The following is a 22,913-nucleotide window of genomic DNA, read 5'->3' as shown; positions in this document are numbered from 1 at the left end:
AGCACAATTTTAAGAAAGCTGAGTAATCCTCGTCATTGCTTATCAAGACATATCTTCTCTTCATGGCTTTGAAGGAGCGCTGTGTGGATTTCCTCCTGCTCCTTCCCTTCTACTGCACCACCAGTTCCAACCGGATTATGCTGTTAAATGCTATGAGGGGAACAAAAGGTTGTGCGAGGCTTTCTTCTGGAATTTTCTTTCCTCAGGTAATAACATCACTGTCAAAAGTGGGAAAGGCATATGTGACAGTGCAAAACCATTTTTACTGAATTAGCAACAACCTGCAATAACCTTGTAGAGCCAGATATCAACTGAAGGATTACAGAACTGAAACAGTAGGCCTACAATTAGCAACTGTAGGTGAATGACTGAATATAAAATAATAGCTAAAGACCACCAAACTGCAGCGAACGTTGCTGTTGCTTTTATGTTTTATCTTTAATGTGGTAATCATTCCTACGGCTATCACTATCGATTTTATAAGCAATTATTTAGACAACTCGTCCAAATAAAATCGGTTTTAACGAATGCTGAAAAATAAAAATGGACTTAAATGAAACAAAAACAAGCTACAAAGAAGCTTTTAAACATTCTGAAATACTTAAAACTAGGGCTTCGCATTAAAAGATTTACGTGGCAAACAACATATACAAGTGGCTATTTAAAATATAATAAGTCTAGTTTTATGGAGTAACTGTGAAAGCCCTAGTAATTTAAATCATGGTCTTAGATCCACAGCATTTCATAAGGAATCATATGTTTTACCCATTAAAGGGGAATCCCACAATTTATTTGAACAATTCTGGATTATTCAATTGTTAAGATTTACAATCTAAATTCCAGAGAACTTGGCCGAGCCAGAATGGAGAGTTGTGATGGTGATAAGAACCAGACCTCTAAAGCATTTAATGCCTCTAAAAGCTCCCTTACAGAGAGTTCTTACAAGAAATGTTTTGCCTGATGTCTGATGTTTTATGATGGTTTTAAAAAGGATTTGACCTACAATGTATTTCTTTAGTCCATTTATGGCAGAGAGATACAAACAATGTGTCGTGAGGCCAAATAGTCCCCAAAGAAATGCACTTTTTTATATTCTTTGAATATTAAAGTGTGTTTTAGACATGGCAATCTCTGGTTCCTATCACCACCACTGTAAAGTGAACCATTTCATTTCACTCTGAACGACTTTGTTTACATCCCAACTCTGATTAGAGTTCAAATAAAGTGTATATCAAAAGACACATCTTGAGTAGTCACAATGTTTATTATAGCTCTATCACAATACAAAAAAGTCACAATAAAACATTATAAATGTTTATATTTTCAGGATAGTTGAACATTCATTGTGGTCAAGCTATGCTGTGATATAGTTAGGCCTACTGTGATTTTGTGACTTTTCATCCACTGTGAGCAAATACTACATTGACGCGATCCAGACATGAAGTCGAATGTGCTGTATTTAAAGGATTATCTTCACTTTGACACTTTTACATAAGTAAAAATGACTAGTATTCAACGAACTCCTGTGGCTTTTAGCTCTGGAGTTAATAAAACACTGGTGACTTCACTGCGTATGTGTATATCTAAGGAAGATCAGTACAAGCAATAACAGAGTGGAATCTTTTTGGAAGTACTCAAACTTAATTTAGATTTTTTCCAAAGTAGGATTTGGAAGGTTTCCGTGGACAAATCCAAATGAAAGTGGCCCTTCAGAAAGTAATAGGACATGGTCAGTCTTCCAGACGCTCTGCATAATACCTGTGACCCAAAGTCTGACGTGGCTGCAAGAAAGAGTCCTACGAAGCAAAACATAAACAGTGCTCAGTCAACCCCTTTTTAAATAAGCCATTTTTTTTCCTTTCAGACACTTTTTGGCAACTTTCTATTGCTGAATTACTTGCTACCTCTGGCTCAGCTCAAGAGATATATACTGCAGACAGCACCAGGCAGTAATCAACACACTGTGTAGAGTGTTCGTCGTCGGAGAGCAACTATTTAGGTTTCTGTTGCTGAGTCTCTGCGAGCGTCATTTGTCCTTCGATCGGACGCCTCGAGGAAGTAACAAATGCCAGGGATGTCGGAAGGGAAGTTGGGCGGAAGTTCCTCTCTCGACCGCGGGATGAATGTGAACTCAGGGCGATCTTTTAGCAACCTGGGGTGGACAAGGCAGAAAACACCTTCAAAAGGCAGGTCATTTTTCACATCATCTGGCAGAGGAGAGCCTAACGGTGAACTAAATTTAGCAGTTTGCATGTGCTGCACATTTGGAAAGGCGCTCTACTAAATATTCTTTCATGTTCTGCATCAGTTGACTCTGGCAAGTTGAAGAAATTCAAGAAAATAAATACAGCCCCTATGTAAAAAGACAGAGTTGGACAACAAGGTAAAGTGACGTGTTAAACAGTAGTGCCCTCCCTATACATCGGATGACTGGTAAGTTATATATAGTACTAAGCAAAAGTCAGAGATTTAGATTCCAGGCAAAACAGACATTAAGCACAAGTTTTTTTATGATATTTTATGAGATTAGGAATAAGATGCTTCACTTTTATAAGGAAGGAGAAAGTCAAAGGAAAATTATTTTGTGAAAAAATTTTCCCAAAAAAAAAAAAAAAAGATTAAAAGCTACAGAGGAAATGGGACTCCTAACAACCACTCCTAACAACAGCACTTATAAAGCTTTTATCTTTGAGACAGAGAAAGAAAATCAAGCTCCACTCTTACAGATTTTTAAAAGGTCTTTCTGTCCATCTTTCCACCATGAGAAGACAATTCATCGCTATGGATCTGAACAGATGTGGAGCTGACAAGACATTCTGATTGAGATAAGAATATGTGAAAAGAAAGAAACTGCTAGTGTTCTCTGACCACCCCAGAGTCCAGACCTCGAGAACACGGAATGTGTTTGGAATTATTTGGATTGGGAGAAGAGGAGATTTGAACCAAGATCTAAGACTGAACTTTGGAGATGTGGAAAAATATCCCTGCAGGTTTCTCTAAAATGCTGAAATCAAGTCTCCTGAAAAGAACACAAGCTGTAATCAAGGCATGGAGTTTACACACTAAACACTAAATATAATAAATATGAACAAACACTCAATTTTAAAAATTTTAAAAACCTTTCTATGTTTTTACTGACACTGAAAAATGAAGAACTTGCACTTAATGACCATTTAGACTGTACATTAAATAAATGATGGCTGCTCTCTGACTTTTGCACAGTACTGTTGGTAGTAAAGTTGCTGGTGGTAGTAAAATTAAAGCAAAATAACACAAGAAATACTATTTTCTGGGTTATTTGCTGTTGAAATGATAGTCATATCAGACATTAAAACATTGTGCGATGGAAACTGTTGGAGTCTATTTAATTTTTGACAATCTGCAATTATATCAGTTGGTATAATCAGTTATCAGAAGTTTTAGCTTCTTAAAATTTCTATTAAAGATATACATTGACATCAGCTGAAGAAAGGGGTGGTAATGTGTGCGACCACATGGAAATGAAGAAATATGGAATGGAGACTAAGAAATAGAAACAGAATGGTCATTAAGTGTTTAGACCAAATGAGAAAAATGCTGATGTTGCCAGCTGCTGTACCTGTAGGTGGTGGGGCTGATGTTGATCTTCCTTGGTAGACTACAGGACTCAAATTTGTTGGCTAAAGTGACGTTATTGCCAAAAAGGCAGTATCGTGGCATTTTTACACCAACCACGCCAGCCAGAACGGAGCCAGAATGGATGCCAATACGCATCTAAGGGGCACAGATTAATGAATAAATACATCATAATCACTGAAATTCAAAACACAATGATCATTAAAGTAACTATTTTAATAAAATAATGTAGACACTTTGTAGAAGTTTCTAAATTCAACTTACAGAGGAATTACATTGTAATTTCTGCATAATTCAATCATTACGATGTAAACAGAGTCATTCAGAGTGGTTAGGTGTGAAATGCTCTATGCTAGAAAAACTTGGTGAGCCAGAATCCTTCACAGTGTAGCTGCTGATAGGAAGCAAAAAGACCCTCACCAAATGTGTGTGATTAGCAATTTGTGCCTAAATATGAAATAACTACTCAAGCTTTACTTGATTCATAAGCGTTTGTGATTACATCTACAATGAACAAAATAACGGAAAAACACTGCACGAAAAAAAAGGACTTTAATTCTAAAATAATCACACAAAGTCAGTCACACAGATGAGTCTTATTATGTATGAATACCGATTAGCAGTAGGTGTTGGCTATGAAAGCGGTCTGAAAATCAGATTTCTTTTTTTTAATGGAACATCAAGTGCTAAGGAAGTTCTGAATCAGGAATTTCAGGCCAAATTTGCAGGTACATATCTGATAGGAACCAGACGTCTGAAATGGTTACAAATAAACTGCCTGACAATAGTTTTTAAACTATTAATAGTTACAATAGTTTTTCAAATCCAGTCACGGCAGAGGAGTACATGCAGGATGTTGTAAAGAAAAACAGTCCCCAAAGAAAACCTTTCCCCCAGATTTCTGACTATTTTACCATCATCCCTTTTACATATGTAATAAAATGGCTATATTTGTAGTGCAGGTATTGCAGACCCACTGTAAGGAAATGAACTGGTGAGTTTCTCTACTTTTCACATCAAACCACACTGAAAATTTGAAAAATTCCCTTTTAATTTTCCCTAACCTTAACCCTAACGTCAACCCCAACTCAGGTCCTAATTCTATTCCTAACCCTAACGTACTACTGATAATCAACTGAGAATCACAAGAGAGGCTATAGATGGGATAATATATCATTTATGTTGTCATATATTCTGCACAATGTAGTGATAGTTCACTGCTACTGTGATACTGACATTTGTAATACTGATGTCACAAAAGGCTGAAGTATGCAAAAGCACAAACAACAATTTCATTTTGTGTTGTGAGCATCATCCAATCACAAATGAGTGTGCTGTATGTTGATGAATTAAGGCATCCACATGATCCGACAATCATTAATAATCTTGGTCAAAATAATGTCCAATCAAAATAATGCAATTTTACCATTTAGGCACATCACAATCATGACAGAGCAATAGAATCGCAATCTGGCCTTTTGTCCACCATCATTCAGCCCTAATAGAAGTCCCTCAAAATAAAGTGTGACCTCTTTAATGCTCCATAAAACTGTGGAGCTCAAGCAGTCAAACAAGTCAGGCCTGAATGATAAAGTCAGCTGAGTAAAATGTAAAAGCAGCAAGATGGTTAAGGCACGTGACTTCAGTAAATCACCAAAGCTGCTCGTCACAGTTCACCTAATATCTCGTTTGTCACACTGAGTTTAAATTGTCTGTCCAGGATAATGTAATATCTATACCTCGCTGATAAATTGCATCCAAGAAAAGCTTTCTAGACATTTACTTGTCTAATGGTGTTTAACAAATGAATCATGAAAATGTCATTTAACAGGACGAAAATCATAACTCATGCTCTCTTCGCTCTAGTCAAACTCATGAGCCTCGGCGGTCTGTTCCCACAGCATCTTTTTAGAGCCAAAATGTAAGAGCCTGTTTTCTTCTGACAAAATACAAATAACAAATAAATGAAGAGGGAAAAAACAATGTTGTTTGTCAGTTACACTGCTATGAATATACTGAACATGCTGTATTTAGATACCTGCTGCGTGAACAGTAAGACATTTGGGAGAAAAGGTCCTGTGGGAAATTAGCTTGTGCAATGAAATTTAAAATGTCTAAAAATAGCTCAGCAAATCATTGTTTCAGGACTCGCAAACTGAACAATAAGGGACAACGCTCAAGAGGTGTAAAGCGCACTATATGGCCACAAATATGTAGACACCTGTCTATCACCTGTAAAATCTTTTGGACAAAAATCATAGGCATTGATATGGAGCTGGCCCTCCTTAAAAGGCTTCTGAAAGTCATCTGAGGAGGCTTTCTGCAACATTTTGTGCCAATTCAGTCAAGAGAGTATTTGTGAGGACTCCTGATGTTGGATATGAGAGCCTGACTCACAGTCAGTGTTCCAGTTAATCCCAAAGGTGTTCCATGGGGTTGACGTCAGGGCCACACCAAACCGTTTCTACAAACTTAACAAAGCATCTTCATGGAGCTCGCCTTGTCAAGGTGGAACACTAAAAGGCTTTTGCTATGAAGCTGAAAAAATACAGTTATTTAAAATGTCTTTGTACACTGTAGGATTAACATCAACCGTCACTGGAACTAAGGGGCCGAACCCAAACTCTAAAGAACAGCCACAGCCCATTATCCTTCCTCCACCAAACTTTACTGTTGGCACTATGCATTCTGGTAGGCAGCATTCTTCTAGTATTGGCCAAACCCAGATTCATCTACTGCACTGCCTGAAACACCTGAACTTAATAATTAAGGGGTGTCCACATACTTTTACTTTTACATATAGTGTAAATCAAAAACCCACAATAATAGCATTTGCAACATAAATAGACAGATTCTGACAGAACTTCAGTAGAGAAAAAAATGACTGAATTGACCTTATTCAGATGTGTACTGTTGTTTGGTGTATTTTTCAATATGTCATTATCTAATGCTGCTGCAAGGGTCTTGACCCGCAGAAGAAAGAGAGATCATATTACACCTGCACTCCACTCACTGCACTGGTTACCTGTCAGTTTTAGAATAGATTTTAAGGTTCTGGTGATGGTTTTTAAATGTCTTCATGGTCTTGCTCCTCTTTACCTCACTGAAATGATGGTGAGATATGTTCCTGTCAGGTCTCTCAGGTCTTCAAACAGTAATCTACTGGTGATTCCTAAAACCCGGTTAAAGATTGGCAAGGGTGCTTTTAGCCACTATGGCCCAAAGCTTTGGAACTCTCTTCCTGAGGAGCTAAGAGGCATTACATCCCTGTACAGCTTCAAGAGTAATCTTAAACTTTTGTCTGTTCTATCTTTTTCATTTTATCTTTTTCAGTTTATTTCATTATTTTATTTTGTTTCCTTCTATCTTTATTTCTTTTAATGTGTTTTGCTTATCTTTGTTTTCTTTTTATTTATTCTGTAAAGCACTTTGAGTTGCATGTATGTATGAAAGGTGCTATACAAATAAAGACTATTATTATTATTATTATTATTACATAGATTCCACATGAATACACATCAACAAAGTTACTGTAAACTGAGAGCCAAACCTAGGCTGATATAGTACGTTGTATTGATGTGAAAATGTTCATATTCAAATAAAGTAAATTCAATGCATCATTTTTTTTTCCATTGTGTTCTCTGTTTAGTAACTGACACAGACTCTAATATCTGATGTGACACTGACCCTAATGACCTCCCCCATGGGGGTTGTGACCTCATCAGACAGTTCCATCATCTTTATGGCCATGAGAGCGATTTGTACAGCGTGGGTCGGACTCTCTTTGTGCAAGCCTCCGGCAACACAGTATGCATCTCCGATGGTTTCTACCTAGAATGGAGGAAAGCAAACGAAAAACAAGTTAATTTACCCTTTAAACCAATAGTGGCCACACTTGTGGCCGAAGTGCAATGTTTCTGGTGGAATTTTACAGCAGTGCAATGATGCATATTGCTGTTTTCAGAATAAAACCTTGTATCTCCAAAATAGTAACTTTACAGGAGAAGGAAAAAACATATGGTACTTTAAATGTAAGTTAATGGAACCAGACGTTTTCATTTTGGGTCTTTTTTTTTGGTCCGTTCTTCATGAAACTTACACACAATATAAAGCGTGGCAGGAATTTTCAAATTGTGTGAAAAACGTCAAAAAACTTCCATTTTAAATAAGCACACATATCTTTTGAAGTCTATTCATTTATTCTTAAAATGAAAGCTATAATTACCTTTATTCTTATATGTAACATTAAATTCTCTCTCAGAGAGAATTTCAGAGAACAGTCATAACAAAGCAGGTATCTGTGCTTTAAAGGTTTTGCTTTAGTCTTCTACGGTGAAACAGAGAGAGAGAGAGAGTGCAAGAGCGAGAGGTGTGTGTGTGTGTGTGTGTGTGTGTGTGTGTGTGTGTGTCTTCTGTACTATTACTAAGAACTACCATTATATTCTCACAAACATGTCCACTGCTCCTGATGGGCGAGTGGCCCTTTTCGCTTATACATGTGAAGCAACAGGGAGATTTTTCATAACGCTGTTTTCTAGTGATGGGCTTTTCTGGCTCTTTTCAGTGAGTCAGATCAAATGGCTCAGCTCACAAACAAGAGCTTCCACATGGCGCTTTTTTCAGTAGCATTAAGTTTTTTTTCTTTTCAAAATTAGCTTAGACAGTGATATTATCATTTAATTTTCAATAAAAACTTGGTCTACCTCCTAGTTAACTAACTGACAAAAAAAAGCCACTCTGTTTGTTATTTATATGAAAGTTGAATTAGCCTCACTGGATGAATTTAGAGAGGCGAGGATCAACACATGGGCAAAACACAGGCGAATTCATCAACTAGCCATCAACAATCAAAGACAGGTAACAAGTAAAAAATCTTTGAACTAATGAGGCACACTTGGAAACACAGCCAAGAATTACATGAAAACCCCCAAAAACAAAACCAGAGACAACCACTGATGAAACCACAGCAGGTGTTGGGGATAATAAGGGGCCAGAGCAGTCATGTTTCAATGAGATCCAGGAACGGGTCCTTTGATTTTCAGCTACAGTGTCATAACATCTAGACATTTATCTGGCTAAATTTTTCTCCCATTTCCAAAAAGTTGGGACGCTGTGCAAAATGTAAATAAAGGCAAAAATTAATTGATGTGTAAATCATTGAAAGCCTATTATTATTTGAAAATAGTACAAAGACAATGAATCAGATTTTGAAACTAAGACATTTTATTGTTTTTTTTTTTTTTTTAAATATATGCCTGTTTTGAATTTGATGCCAACAACACGTTCCAAAGAAATTGGGATGAGGGCAACAAAAGGCTGGTAAAGTTGTGCAATGCTGAAAAAAAACATCTGTTGGTTACAGCATGATTGGGTTTAAAAAAAGCATCCCAGAGAGACTGAATCTTTCAGAATTGAAGATGAGGAGGGGTTTACCACTCTGCGAAAGAGCAGATAGTGCAACAATTCAACAATAACGTTTCTCGACGTACACTACTTTTCCAAAAGTGTTCAATCACGAATCCAAATAATTGAATTCAGGTTTTATAATCACTTCCATGGCCGCAGGTGTATAAAATCAAGCACCTAGGCCTGCAGACTGCTTCTACAAACATTAGTGAAAGAATGGGTCGCTCTCAGGAGCTCAGTGAATTCCAGCGTGGTACCGTGATCGGATGTAACCTGTGCAACAAGTCCAGTTGTGAAATTTCCTCACTACTAAATATTCCACAGTCAACTGTCATTTCTTATTATTATAATAAAGTGATTGGGAACGGTAGCAACTCAGCCAAGAAATGGACAGCCACGTAAAATGACAGAGCGGGGTCAGCGGCTGCTGATGCTTATAGCATGCAGAGGTCACCAACTTTCTGCAGGGTCAATCGCTACAGAACTGCAAACTTCATGTGGCCTTCAGATTAGCTCAAGAACAGCGTAGAGAGCTTCATAGAATGGGGTTCCATGGCTGAGCCACTGGACTCTAGAGCAGTAGAGATGTGTTCTCTGGAGTGACGAATCACGCGCTTCTCCGTCTGGCAGTCCAGTGGTTGCCAGGAGAACGGTACTTGTCTGACTGCATTGTGCTAAGTGTAAAGTGTAAAGTTTGGTGGAGGGGGTATTATGGAGTGGGGTTGTTTTTCATGAGTTGGGCTCAGCCCCTTAGTTCCAGTGAAAGGAACTCTTAATGCTTCAGCACCAAGAGATTTTGGACAATTTCATGATCCCAACTTTTTGGGAACAGTTTGGGAATGGCCCCTTCCTGTTCCAACATGACTGCGCACCAGTGCACAAAGCAAGGTCTAAGACATGGATGAATAAGTTTGGTGTGGAAGAACTTGACTGGCCTGCACAGTCCTGACCTCAACCTAATAGAACACCTTTGGGATTAATTAGAGTGGAGACTATGAGCCAGGCCTTCTCGTCCAACATCTGTGTCTGACCTCACAAATGCGCTTCTGGAAGAATGGTCAAAAATTCTCATAAACACAATCCTAAACCTTGTGGAAAGCCTTCCCAGAAGAGTTGAAGCTGTTATAGCTGCAAATGGTGGGCCAACATCATATTAAACCCTATGGATTAAGAATGGGATGTCACTCATTTTCATATGCGTGTGAAGCCAGACGAGTGAATACTTTTGGCAGTACAGTGTAAATTGGAAAGAACTTTTGCTTCTTCATCATGTACGGTACATAATGTCATTAAAAAATTCAGAGAATCTGGAGAAATCTCTGTATGCAAGGGACAATGCCAAAAAACAGTATTTGCTGTCTAAGATCTCTGGGCCCTCAGGCAGCACTGCACTAGTTATTCTGTAGTGGAAGTCACTGCATCCACAAATGCAAATTAAAACTGTAAAATGCAAAAAGGGAAATCATATATAAACAGGATCCAGAAATGCTGCCACCTTCTCTGGGCCCAAAAATGTACAGAGGTGAAGTGGAAAAAAAGTCCTGAAGTCCAACAAATCAACATCTGAAATAATTTTTGGATATCAGGGATATTGTATCCTCCAGGCTAAAGACTAGTCAGTTTATTTTCAGCATACTGTTCAAAAATAGGCTTCTGTGATGGTATACGGGTTCATGAGTGCACATGGCATGGATGACTTGCACATCTGTGAAGGCACTGTTAATCCATCCATCCATTTTGTAAGCCGCTTCACCGTCAGGGTGGGGGGGTGGGGGGGAGGGGGGCGGATGTGCTGGAGCCTATCGCAGCAGTCTTCGGGCGGAAGGCAGGGTACACCCTGGACAGGTCGCCAGTCCATCGCAGTTGCTGAACTGTTAATGCTGAACGATATATATACATGTTCTGGCAACATATCGTGCCATCCAGATGACATCTTTTTCAGGGAAGGCCTTGCTTATTTCAGCAAGATAATGCCAAACTACTGTCTGAGAGTATTATAACAGCATTGCTTCGTATTAAGAGTCTGGGTGCCGAACTGACCTGTCTGCAGTTCAGACCTGTCAGCCACTGATAACATTTTGTGCATTATGAAATGAAAAATACAAGAAGGAACTGTTGAGCAGCTGAAATCCTATATCAAACATGAACGAGAAAGCATTTCACATTCAAAACTATAGCAGTTGATCCTCCTCAGTTCCCAAATGCTTACAAAGTGCAGTTAAAGAACAGGTGATGAAACACAGTGGTAAACATGACCCTATTCCAACTTTTTTGGAACGTGTTGTTGGCATCAAATTCAAAATGGGCATATATTTTTCAAAAAACAATAAAAGTCTTTGTAGTATTTCCTTTAAAAATATGATTTACATGATTGCCATGTGATTGCATATTATTTTTATTTAGATTCTGCACAGCATCCAAACTGAAAAAAAAACTGACACTAAAGAGTAATTTTAATCAGAATCCAATAAAATGAAGTTCACAACCTAAGGATTAATGTTAACTTTTCAAGTGTGCAAACAGATTACAAGGGCAGAATATCACACTTTGCAGGTCTGATTTCATGGTACTTTTTTAGTGCACCATGAACACAACTGAGGGCATTACATATGTATTACAAGGTAATTTTGAACAGATTCATTCAAACGTTTCCTTATCTATGAGCTCAAGCCACACAGATTTCCAACACAGATTTCCATGGCTTTTGGTTCCCCACATAGAAGAGCAGCTGGCAGACGATGCTGCCAGGTTAAGAGGGAGATCTATTTTAGGACAGAGCCGTTCCGTAAGAATGTAAGCAAAGCGGCGTCCCAAACTAAACTCTTCCTCTGCCGTCCTTTACAAGAGATCCATCTCCAGTGTGGATGAGATGTTTTACTTTAGCAGAGACACTGATTACATTAACCAACCTCCCAGCAGATTACGAGCAGTTGGCTGAAAGATCGGCTGATGAACGATTGTCCTCGCTAAAGCACTTTGGCTAAGATAAAGGGGAAAGGACCACGTAGGTTTTCGACTTTGTAGGGTCTGCGAGAGAGCTTGCCAAAAGTTCTTTTTCCTCTTTGTTTGCTATGAAATCTTGAGTGGATGGTGGGTTTTACAGTATGCAAAAAACAGTCATCCAAGGAACTCGTGCATCTTCCATCCCAGCGGCAAAAGTAATGTTGATCAAACAGATATCAACATAGCTTTATCACTAATTTGCAAGACATTAATTCAGTTGTTGCAAATCGTCGCTGTTTCCTTGGTACAACACTTCAGCTATGATTAAGTGGAGGAAAGTTAAATTAATGCACAAGTTTGGATGAAAATCTATCAAGCAGAAAACAATGCTGAGCTGCCTTTATGCTTCCAAGATCAACAAATCTAACTGCTGAGAACATAAATTATGAATGACATGGACTGATTCTTAATGAAATGATTTTGCTGTATTCCAAGCCCAACAACTCTATTAAGAACTCTTTCAGACTCGTTTTAAAGTGAAGAGCATTGGTTTGGACCATTTAAACATAAAAAAAAAAATCTTACCTTCTGTATGGTTCCTTACAATTCAACCAGAGCTCTGTGTAGTCTTAAAAATTAAAACAGTTTCAAATATGATACTTTAACAGTGCATAAGCTTTGACATGAAGTGGTACTGGTCCTAACAGAGTGCATTATTACAAAGGTTTAGATCTCTTCTTCCACCAAAGATTGAATTAAATCAGAACTTGATCATCACTGTACACTTAAAGTCAACATTATCCAAAAGTCATGAAACTCATCCTCTTGAATTGGTATAAAGATAGTGTCAGGTACAACTAATGATGGTTCTTGAACCCCTTACACAAAAATGGAAATAACGAAGAACTCAAAACGATGCTACTGGAAGCATTTAAAGCAACTCTTTGGTTAAAAGTCAAATGTACACAGTTTTCTGCTCACTTGAAATGTAGCTGAGTTCAACTTTGTGAGGTTATTGGTTCATGGTTGGTGGCAAAATGTGCGTCTAGGACAATACTGAGCACAAAAAGCAGGACCATTATGCAACTAGGTCCTACAATAGGGAGCATGTAGAAGTAGGAATATTGTATCAAAATGTGTCTAGTCGAGTAATCTCAAATAGGATTTCTTATGAGGTTGAGACTGTATGACATACTGTTATGTAAAAATGAACAAAAAAGTTATGTAGCTAAAACAGTAGTAGCAGCCATGGTGAAGCTTGGTGAAGAATAATGTTTATAGTAGCTCTCTTGAGACACCTTTGAAAACTGCCCAGTGGATATTTTTAGAATGCCCAGCATGCAGTCATTAGGTGAAAGTAGCTAGTAGGGATGTACCAGACTGATGGACGTCTTTGAAAGTTGCAGAATGGCTGTCAACTCTCATGCCAGAGAGACTCACGCAATTAGGCCTAATCTCACGGCCTCACATCACACTTGACACTTCCCATTAGAGCTGGGCAATATGGCCAAAAATGTTATCACGATAAACACAATTCATACCGGTCGATATCGATACATATCGCAAAAAATGTCAAATCATTATTTCTTTTTCATTATTTTGTTTTAAACTATCCTTTATGGTCAGAACATGACAAACACTCAACATACAGTGGAACATTTCACAAATCTGTCATGGGACAGTGGGAGAAAGTTTCCGGTGAGCTGTTTTTTCCAGCTGGAAAAGCACGGCCACAGTTTTTGTAATAGTCATAATTTAAGAAAGAAAACTTTAAAAACTTTTTTTTAGCTGTCTGGTGACGAGTGCTAGGCTATCCCGTTACAAATCCTAAACAAGTGGCCCGCAACAGTGCAGTTTAGTTTCTCAACAACATCTACTGTACAAACAGCAAACATTACTGTCATCACTCCTACCACATCCACGTCAGAGCATATCACAGTATTCAAACACCAGTTAGCAGACATCTATGTTTCTCTATTCTATCGTAGTAGTTTAAGGGGTAAACCGCAATATATGTGACGCCCGCTGTGTAAAAGCATTAACTGCAGTGTGACTCTCTCACATCAGTCAAACAGAGTCCTCCTTTAATGTATGTTTAAACTGAAAGTGATGCTTTTCTGTCTTGTTTGATCTACAGTATCATCAATTTGCTCTGTTGTGCGAGTAACGGAGTGCTGCTTCAAGTTAGCCAGCTGTTAAAAACAGCTGCTCTCCAATGCCTCACAGCTTCCTCAGTTTACTTTCCTTTAAATCAGGGCTAATAACTAATATGAACGCACTTCTTTCTCTCACTTTCGTTGCTTGGGAATGCACTAATACTAAAATATGACTTGTTGAGTGTTGTAACAGTGCTGTAGTTTTGATGAGCAGATGTGATTTAACGCTGCTAAAGCTTGTTAGGATGTACAGAAAGAGGTGAGTTCACTGTAGGACAGTACAGTTAAGCTACTTATCTCATCACTCGCACTTGGTCAGAGGAGAACAGATCGCCGGTCAGGCAAAAAGGGAATGTATAACTCCAGGTTTCAGACGTTACTCATGGCCCCCTCCCTCTCTAATCATATTGGACAACTCTTAAGTGTGCCCTCTCCTGGAGACAGCAGAGTAGTCTTGCTTTCCTTGCAGCAGAAAACACCACCAGGGTTTTCGCTACAATGTGGAAGTGTAAGAATGGTCTAAATCGAACATTTATCGAACCTTTCATATCGCTCTATCGAGGAAAAAAGTCACAATATTTATCATTATTGTTTTATTGCCCAGCCCTACCTCCCATATATTTTTTTCTGCCCATTGAAATGACCTCTTGACAAATCAGAACGCCTGTGAAGTTTATTACTACTGCTGCTGATCCAGCTTTGACTAAAGGATTGGCTATCCTTGCCCATTTTGCTGTGTGTTACCTTTGACACTTTTGCTGGTGTCAGAAGTGGGATAGTACACCCACTACACTATATGACATGCTGTTATTTATAAGAAATTATCAAAATATCCTGACGTCCTATAAACAGTAGTTTGCCATCTTGAAGCCAAAATATTATAAAAAATGTATACATGTGCCATAGAGTGTCAGCAATCACTTAAACAAGTCTTACGAACAACATAGTCGAGGCACATAGCTTACGCAAGCAGTTAGCACAGTGCTAATCATAGCTACAGTCTTCCATTACGTGTTAGCTAATTTAGCCATTTATAGTACCAGCGCTGATCAACTACATTAAACATTGATCATGTACATTTTCTTAATGATGAATCCCTCACTTCAAACGTGCATAAAAAGCTTAGTAAATACGATGGGCTTCGGGCCATGGTTCTAAAAGTGAGCTTTACCATAGCTTACCTTGTACACGTCCAGCTCACCACAGTGGCCATCGAAGCGGGTGTACAACTCACTGAGCATGTTGACCACCTGCATGGGCGTGCAGCGTGAGCAGATGGCCGTGAAGCCCACGATGTCTGAAAACAGCACTGTCACTCGGTCAAATTTTTTGGCCTGCACGGGGAGGCCTTGCCACAGGCGCTGGGCCACGTTACCAGGGAAGATGGTGAAGAGGAGCTCCACAGTTCTTCGTTTCTCTTCCTCCAAGGCCTGGTGGGCCTGTTCCAGAGCTGCCTTGGCCTTGCCTAGACGTTTCTTCAGGCCGTCCTGGGCCTTGGCTTGCTCTCCCACCAGCACCACATCCCTAAGAGCGTTGTGGATAGGGATATCGGATAGGTAAAGGCCTCGGCCCGTCAGCTCCTCAAGCTTGTCCACGCACGGAGAGCCAAGGAACAGAATGGCATTCATCTCAGACATGAAGATCATCTGGCCCTTAAGGTCCATGTGCTGCAATGAAAAGGCATGAGCAGCATGGATGTTAGGACTGGACAATAAATCGTCTGACAAATGTCAACATGATCTTTAACAAGGAAAGAAAAAAAGGCAAAAAAATGAAATACGTTTCAACACATGTCTTATTAGCTGAAGGAAAAATCACTGAGGGAAAACGATATATTTTCAGGTTGGATGAATAATGGATGTTGCCTCTTCAGATGAGCTAATGAGCTAGGACGACAGCTAACTGTTACCAAAGTGAATGCCGATGAGAAGTGTTTTTACCCATTCAGTGGATGATGTTTGTTTAGTTTGTCAGGGAAATCTATTTTCACTTTGACATTTCCTCCTGCTTTACAGCACCCTTAGTGCAGTCTGGTTGGCATTCTTCTCCAGATTTTCTTCACACAAAGAGCTTACATCAGATGTTGTGCTAAAAGAACATCATGAAAGTTTCCCAGTGGTTAGTGTTTTGAACTGTAGGTTTGGTCAAAATAAAGCAGGCTGGTCATTATCAAGGGTTCATTCATGTGCTTGTAATATATTGCAGGCCATTTTACAATCGCAGTACATAGCAGTATAACCACAACATAGTATTATGTCTTCTTTTGAGCATCATTTCTATGAGCAGCTCTAGAACAGCAGAATGGAAATGAGTCTCATGCAGAGAAAACCAGGTGTATTTCCCTTAATTACTGTCACTATTATAGCCTGTGGGAGTTATCAAAATAGTCTCAAAATCAGCTTTGGTTTGATTGTTTTAAAATGAGATACTACGCAATCTTGGAGTTACTGTGATACATATAAGGCCACACTATAAGCACTTAATAGGCCTTGTAATAGATTTAGCTGCAGGGTCCTCAAATATGGATTTATCCCATTTCATTGCGATTTCATTCAAATTGTACTAGCCCAGTTAATTGTGTTAACCTAAAACGGTTCTTGTTAACAGTGAAGCCCCTATGGATCCAGTCCATAGGGATTAGCCACCTTATAAGGGGCCCGTTGTGTAAACTCAGGTGACATTTAACAAGTGTACTGAAGATTAATGCACGCTCCTATTCAGTGCATAGTGGTTCAACAATCCTGAAAGACAGCAGTGTACTTTGGGGAGATCTTATCTTTCTTTTCTTCTTCCTCTCTCTCTATAAACCAAGTAAATTGCCAAGGGGAAAGAATAAATAGCCGGAGAGTGGGGATTTAAACATTGTTCCTACATGTCAACGGACAGCAGGCAAAGAGGGACAAGTCAAGTACAGTTAATTATCACAGTATGACTGGAACGTCATCAAACATGCAGTACGGTTCAGAGATCATTTACTTTTTAGTTTATCAGTGAATTTTTCAGCACCAGGAAAAAAAGTAAAAAAACATATTTAAAAGGAAATGTCAGAGAAGCCCCAACACCTAAATGTAATATCAGATATGTTAGTATTTATTGTGTCCACTCTGCCTTTATTACAGCTTACATTCTTTTCAGGAGACTTGCTTTTAGTTTCTCAACTAAATCTGCAGGGATATTTTTACAAACCTCCAAAGTTCAGTCTTAGAAGTTGGTCGCATTTTCTGCATCTCACAGTCAAGGCAATCCCAACCACATTAAGTGATGTTGAGGTCTGGACTCAGGCAGTCCCTTATTCTGAGAACAGCAGCTTCTTTGTTTGTTTTGCAAATGTTCATTCTTGAGAGCTACACATCCTTTCAGACCCATAGCACTTAGTTGTCTTCTCAAAATGAAAGGATGGACAGAAACACCTGTTTTTTTTATCATTTTTTTTCCTTCCTTATGTACGTGGATTATCTTATATGTAATCTCCTCAGAAACATCTCCTGAAAATCAGTAACTTGTACTTAACGGCTGTGTTGACTGGAAATAAAATAAAGGAAGGCTGGTCTCTGACTTTTGCACAGTACTGCAGAACACGAGATGCTAGAGTGAATGCCTCTAAGGAGAAAAACTGGACAGACTACATGAACCCAGACCAGGTTAAAGGGAAAATGCCAGAAGTTTTCTTCACCTTTTATATGCATCTAGATATGATGTGGTAAACCTCCCAGGTAATTCTTAACCAGTAGCTTTAAATAGGTTACATTTCATTATTTGATGTCAAGACAAGTGGATGTGTCTACATGACTTGACATTTGGCTCTGTGTTAGTCTCACCGTCTGCGTAGGAGTGGATTTCCTCCACAGAACAAAAATTACACTGCGTAGAGGTTACCTCTTCATGCTGATCTAGGACCAGTTAACCTACACTAAACCCTGTTTAAAGCCATCTGGCACACCAGAAATGTGGTTCTAAGGTCAGTGGAAAAGAGCAGGAGAAAAAAATCTCCCTAATTACCCTGCACTGATTAGGCCTGACTCCTGGTGATTTGCTCAGCAGCTCTTTCTATGTCTAAATCCGGGACAGCCTTTGATTTTTCCGCCTCTTTGATCTGAGTGATTAAAAAAAAATAATAATAAAAACCAGAGCCCAGCCATAGACAGAAACTACAGTCCACCGTCAATCAAAATATACCAGCAGTGCAGTGCCATGTATGGAAGGTCTTAGAGCTGCATTGTTTTTCCCTCATTGTATATACAACAAATCTTAGGTAAGCAGTGCACTCGATCTAGTGTTGCTAGGTAAGCAATTTTACACGCTGCAGTTGGCCCATGTTTAACATTGAGTTCTGGTCACCCAGCATGAAGCTCATTTTGCATCGTCTGAGAAAAGGCAAAACATGCCAGCAGTGCAGTGTGGTCTGCTGAAGGTCTCAAAGCTGCGATATTTTTTCCTCAGCTGAGCTGAGCAATGCGCTCAATCTAAAAAAAAAAAGTCCAAGTAAGCTCTTTTATATACTACATTTGACCCACGGTTAACATTGAACGCCTTCACACCCAGCATGGAGCAAGTGAAATATTTATGATTACCTTTCCAGAGCTGGCTGTAGAACCGGATGGCTGCTGTTGCTTCACTCGTAGGATAAACTGGGTGTTCAGCATGGTCAGGATGCCCTGGAAGTTAGCCCGTATTTCAGGCAAGACGATGGCAAAGTGCTCTTCAAATGTCGGCCTCCTCTGGCTGTCTCTGCTGCGTCCCAAGCGCTTCCTCAGTCCATCTCCTATCTGCAACAGCCCCATGTCCTGGTCCAAGAAAATATGGAAGGGAAAGGTAGTGTAGAGCAAAGAAAGAGGTATGTCCCCAGACGAATGTGTCCTCATGGGGCTCGGCGTCAGACTCTTGGCATCCCTGACTGCCACAGAGTACAGGAGATGAGGCTGGTGGCTGGCCTGCAGAGCGCCGCTGTCCTTTGCTCCCGCAAAGTCCATCCTTACCTCCACCTGTGTGCAGTAGAGGAACCTAGCGGCTGCCTGGATGATCCCAGGGAAGAAAAGCTCTGCGGTGGGGTGAGGGTTGAAATAATACACCGTGAGGAGTCCAGGGTCTTTGTCCAGGCACAGGACAGAGGCTTGGCTCACGTACTGGCGAGCCTCGGCGGAGGGGGGCGTGCTTTGCTTTAAAAGGACGTTAAAACTGTTGAGGAAATCGTGGAGGGCGCCCCCGACCACGCCCAGAATGTGGCTGTCCTCCTCGTAGCAGTCTCGGAACACTTCCAAGCCCAAGGAGATCTTCAACATGTCCATGTGAATCCCTGGAATTCATAGTTACATATGAGAAAGTATGCTGATGAATGTGTAAAGCCAGTCTCCAGTCCTGAGCAACACGTATACCATAATGGGCTAGGCAGAATTTAAAAGCTGATGCTTTGTAGTTGCTCATCTTCTCTCTAAATATAAAAACTAAATATCAGTTAAAATCACCTCTAATCATCATTCTAACCCTAACATTGCTGAGAATCAGTTGAGTTTCACAAGACAATTTGTTAACGGACGCATATCCTACAATTTTCTTGTATTTTTTTTTCTGTGAGGTTCATTTATGACATTTGTATGACTTTGTGTACCAAGAACTGCCATAATTAATTTTTAGACGTCCATTTTTGACCTTTTTTTATTCCTAACATGTAAACAAGCTATTTTTAATATGCAGTTCAGGCTGAAACACTCCTTAGAACTTCAGTGTGAATGGGCGGACCCAAACTACTGCAGGCTGAACAGCTGGATCTCTGTATATGCAATGTTTTTGTGACATGGAATTTTGGAACATATTATAGCACATTTTCTGTTTTCTAAAACAAAGCAAGGAAACGCATTTTTCTAAGGTATAGGGCCTTTAATTCATTTGTGCATCTGTGGATAATCTATATTAGACTGAGTTAGACAAACAAAACATCAGCAAACAATGCTTTACCTGTTTTCTGCGAATATATCTTCATGACATCTAGTAGGTCTTCAGGTTTTTCCAACATTTCACAAAGATCCGTGCCGTCTCCTGCTGGGCTGTGGACACACATTTGACTAGAGTTAGGCAAGAAAAACGTTAAAAAAGGATGCACAAGCATGAAAAGAGCTTTGCGTGTCAGCAAACCACTGAAAAACTACTCACAGACTGTCATGAATTATTCATGGAACTTTAAACATTTATAAGATTATTAACAGTTATGTGTGAACTGACTACTTAATATTGACATCTTGAGTGTCTAAAGAAAAAAAACTGCATCCTGTAGATTGTGAAGCTTAAGTTAATGTTTCTGTAGCATTAATGCCAAATGTTTAGATATGAAAGCTATCAGTGATATATTCCATTTCTTACTACATCCTTTACGGGAACGTCACTTGCATGTCCACAAGTGAAAACATCCAACATCATGAATAATAAGCAGTGTCAGTGTGAATGTGATCATGTGTGACAGTATGGATAATGCGCTCACGTGATGTCATGTGAATGAGATTGCAAGTGGCATCGTAACAAAGTGATGTGACAGTGTGAACAAGCTGCGATCACAACTGACAATGTGAATCGTACGGTCAAATCACATCACACGTCACATGCGACAATGTAAACATGATCGCGTATGACAAGGTGTAATATGTGATCACGTGACAGTGTGAATAACATGATGCTGTACGACAGTGTGAATAATACGAGATCACGTGTGAATGTGATCGTGTGACATAAGGCAAATATATGTGTAATCACGACGCTAAACAGTGTGAATAATATGCAGTCACACGTGACGTGACATGAATGCATGATCACATGTGGCAATGTAAATGTGATCGCGTATGACAAGGTGTGAATATGTGATCACGTGACAACGCCTGATGGCACACGACATGGGACGACGTGAATGTGATGCCGTGTGACTGTACATTATCACATGTGCCAATGTGAATGTGATCATGTGACATAATGCAAACAAATGTGTGACCACATGACACTGAATAACATGATTGCGTGGAATGATGTGAATGATATGCAATCACTTGTGACATGACACGAATACGTGATCCCATGTGACCACGTACGGCAATGTAGACAATGTGATCACATGTAACGCAGGGTAAACAAAGTGTGGTATAATATCTGATTACGTGACGCCGCAGGATTACAGACGTGAAGCATCACAAACGACAGATGAAAACGTAAACAGTCCACAGCCTAAATGACATGTGATTAATCAAAAGCGAAGGCCATGTGATTTTTCTGTAAGGGGCATAAAACCTGATCATTTCGAGTCTCGGGCATCTTACCAGGTCAGGTCTGCCTCCTCCTTCATCACTCTCACCATCGCACTTCTCAGTTTCTCAAACTAAGAATGTAAGAACACATTACGCTGTCAGAATGAGAGCATTTGCGCTTGCATGATTACACACACTTAAAAAGAAGGCTGTTCAAGGGTTCTTCAGTGAAGGGAAAGGATTTTAGAACCGTGAGTTCTACACAGAACCATTTCAAGCTTCTTGCATGGTGAAATAGTTCTCTGGATTGATGTAAAATGATGGCTCTATGTAGCACCTTTTTCAAAATGGTTCCATAACAATGTCACGGAGGCTTGTAAAAGTAGAAGAACCCTTTTTGGTGCTATGTAGAACCATTTTCAAAAACTACCGCACAAAACATTCTGCTTTGATCTGAAGAACAATTTTACCATGCGAAAAAAATGCTTCCATAAAGCACCATGTTACGATGCCATGGTGCCTTGTAACAGTAGAAGAACCCTTTTTTGGTGCTATCTAGAACCATGTTTAAAACCCCTTTCTCCCAACTCATTCCTCCAATAATCTGAAGAACAGTGTTACCATTTAAGCATGAAATGGTCCATAATAGGTTCTAAATATGCCCTTGCTAAAGAACCCCTGAAGAACCACCTTTGACGAGTGTTTTCTCTGAAGACGAAAGCACGGAGTGAGGGCTAGTTTAGAGTCTGTGAGGCGCGCGGCCGTTACCTCAGGACACACCAGTTTTCGGACGCTTTCGCCCAGAGAATGCAGGTTAACTTTGCTCCTGCTCGTTTTGCGTTTGGGCACGGAGCTCTCCACACTGCTCTGAACCTCGCTGGACACCGGCAGCGCATCTCTGGCTCGGCCGCCTCCGAAATCCCCTTGTTCTTCGTTTCTGACCAGCACGGAAAAGGGACACTCTCCTGAAATCTTCAGGTCCTTCAGCTTAGCGCAGAACATCCTTTCGGCGCCTCAGTGTCAGCGTGGCGAGACAACAGACCGTCTACTCTCCGTGCGCGAAACTCTCCGTCCGGCTGCACTCATCCCCGACCCCTTTTGTGCGTGAGGGCATGTTAATGGAGAGCTGGAGGAAGGGGTCGTGCTGTATTTCGGCTATTTCAAACTTGAAGAGCGACGCGTCGTCTCGCGCCCTCTCTTACTCTCTCTCACGTACGCGGCCAGTCTTCATCGTAAATTCACAGCGGCTCGGTGAGAAGGAGGAGGGGGAGAAAAGCCGTTAAGCGCGGCCAACAGACCAATCACAGCACAGCTGATCAGAGCTGCTTTCACAGGGGCCAATGAGAGCGCGGGAGGGCGGGGTTCGTCACGGCGCGTTCCACGAGCGCGCGGCGAACCGTTAAAAAGACGTTGGTGGTGGACTGAAGCAGACTGGCTCTGTTGACACCAACCAGCCGTAGCGTTAAAACCGGCCTTGTTTCTACGCGCAGTGACCCGTTGATCAGCCCCACTGACCATAAAGGAGCACTCTGTAGCTCTAGTAACAGACTGTAGTCCGTCTGTTTCTCTA

The 22,913-nt window shown here is 40.1% G+C and overlaps 1 protein-coding gene across 2 annotated transcripts; it reads right to left on the bottom strand.

Moving 5' to 3' along the window:
- Positions 1–1,245: 1,245 nt before the first annotated feature.
- Positions 1,246–22,582, bottom strand: gucy1a1 (guanylate cyclase 1 soluble subunit alpha 1). Of its 2 annotated transcripts, none has more exons than XM_017709379.2 (8): positions 22,112–22,582; positions 21,416–21,474; positions 20,073–20,161; positions 18,692–19,413; positions 15,302–15,787; positions 7,303–7,446; positions 3,599–3,753; positions 1,246–2,152 (listed from the first exon to the last, which is right to left on the bottom strand). In XM_017709379.2, exons 1-8 carry the CDS (start codon positions 22,343–22,345, stop codon positions 1,996–1,998), a joined length of 2,046 nt encoding a protein of 681 aa, XP_017564868.1. In that variant the 5' UTR covers positions 22,346–22,582; the 3' UTR covers positions 1,246–1,995. The 2 variants fall into 2 exon arrangements, with proteins under 2 accessions (XP_017564868.1, XP_037388713.1); XM_037532816.1 differs by having other exon boundaries at positions 22,124–22,582.
- Positions 22,583–22,913: the final 331 nt, after the last annotated feature.

This window comes from Pygocentrus nattereri, chromosome 22, assembly GCF_015220715.1.
Source record: "Pygocentrus nattereri isolate fPygNat1 chromosome 22, fPygNat1.pri, whole genome shotgun sequence".
In the NCBI taxonomy this organism is placed as follows: Eukaryota; Metazoa; Chordata; class Actinopteri; order Characiformes; family Serrasalmidae; genus Pygocentrus; species Pygocentrus nattereri.
This window is presented reverse-complemented; position numbering and strand designations above follow the sequence as displayed.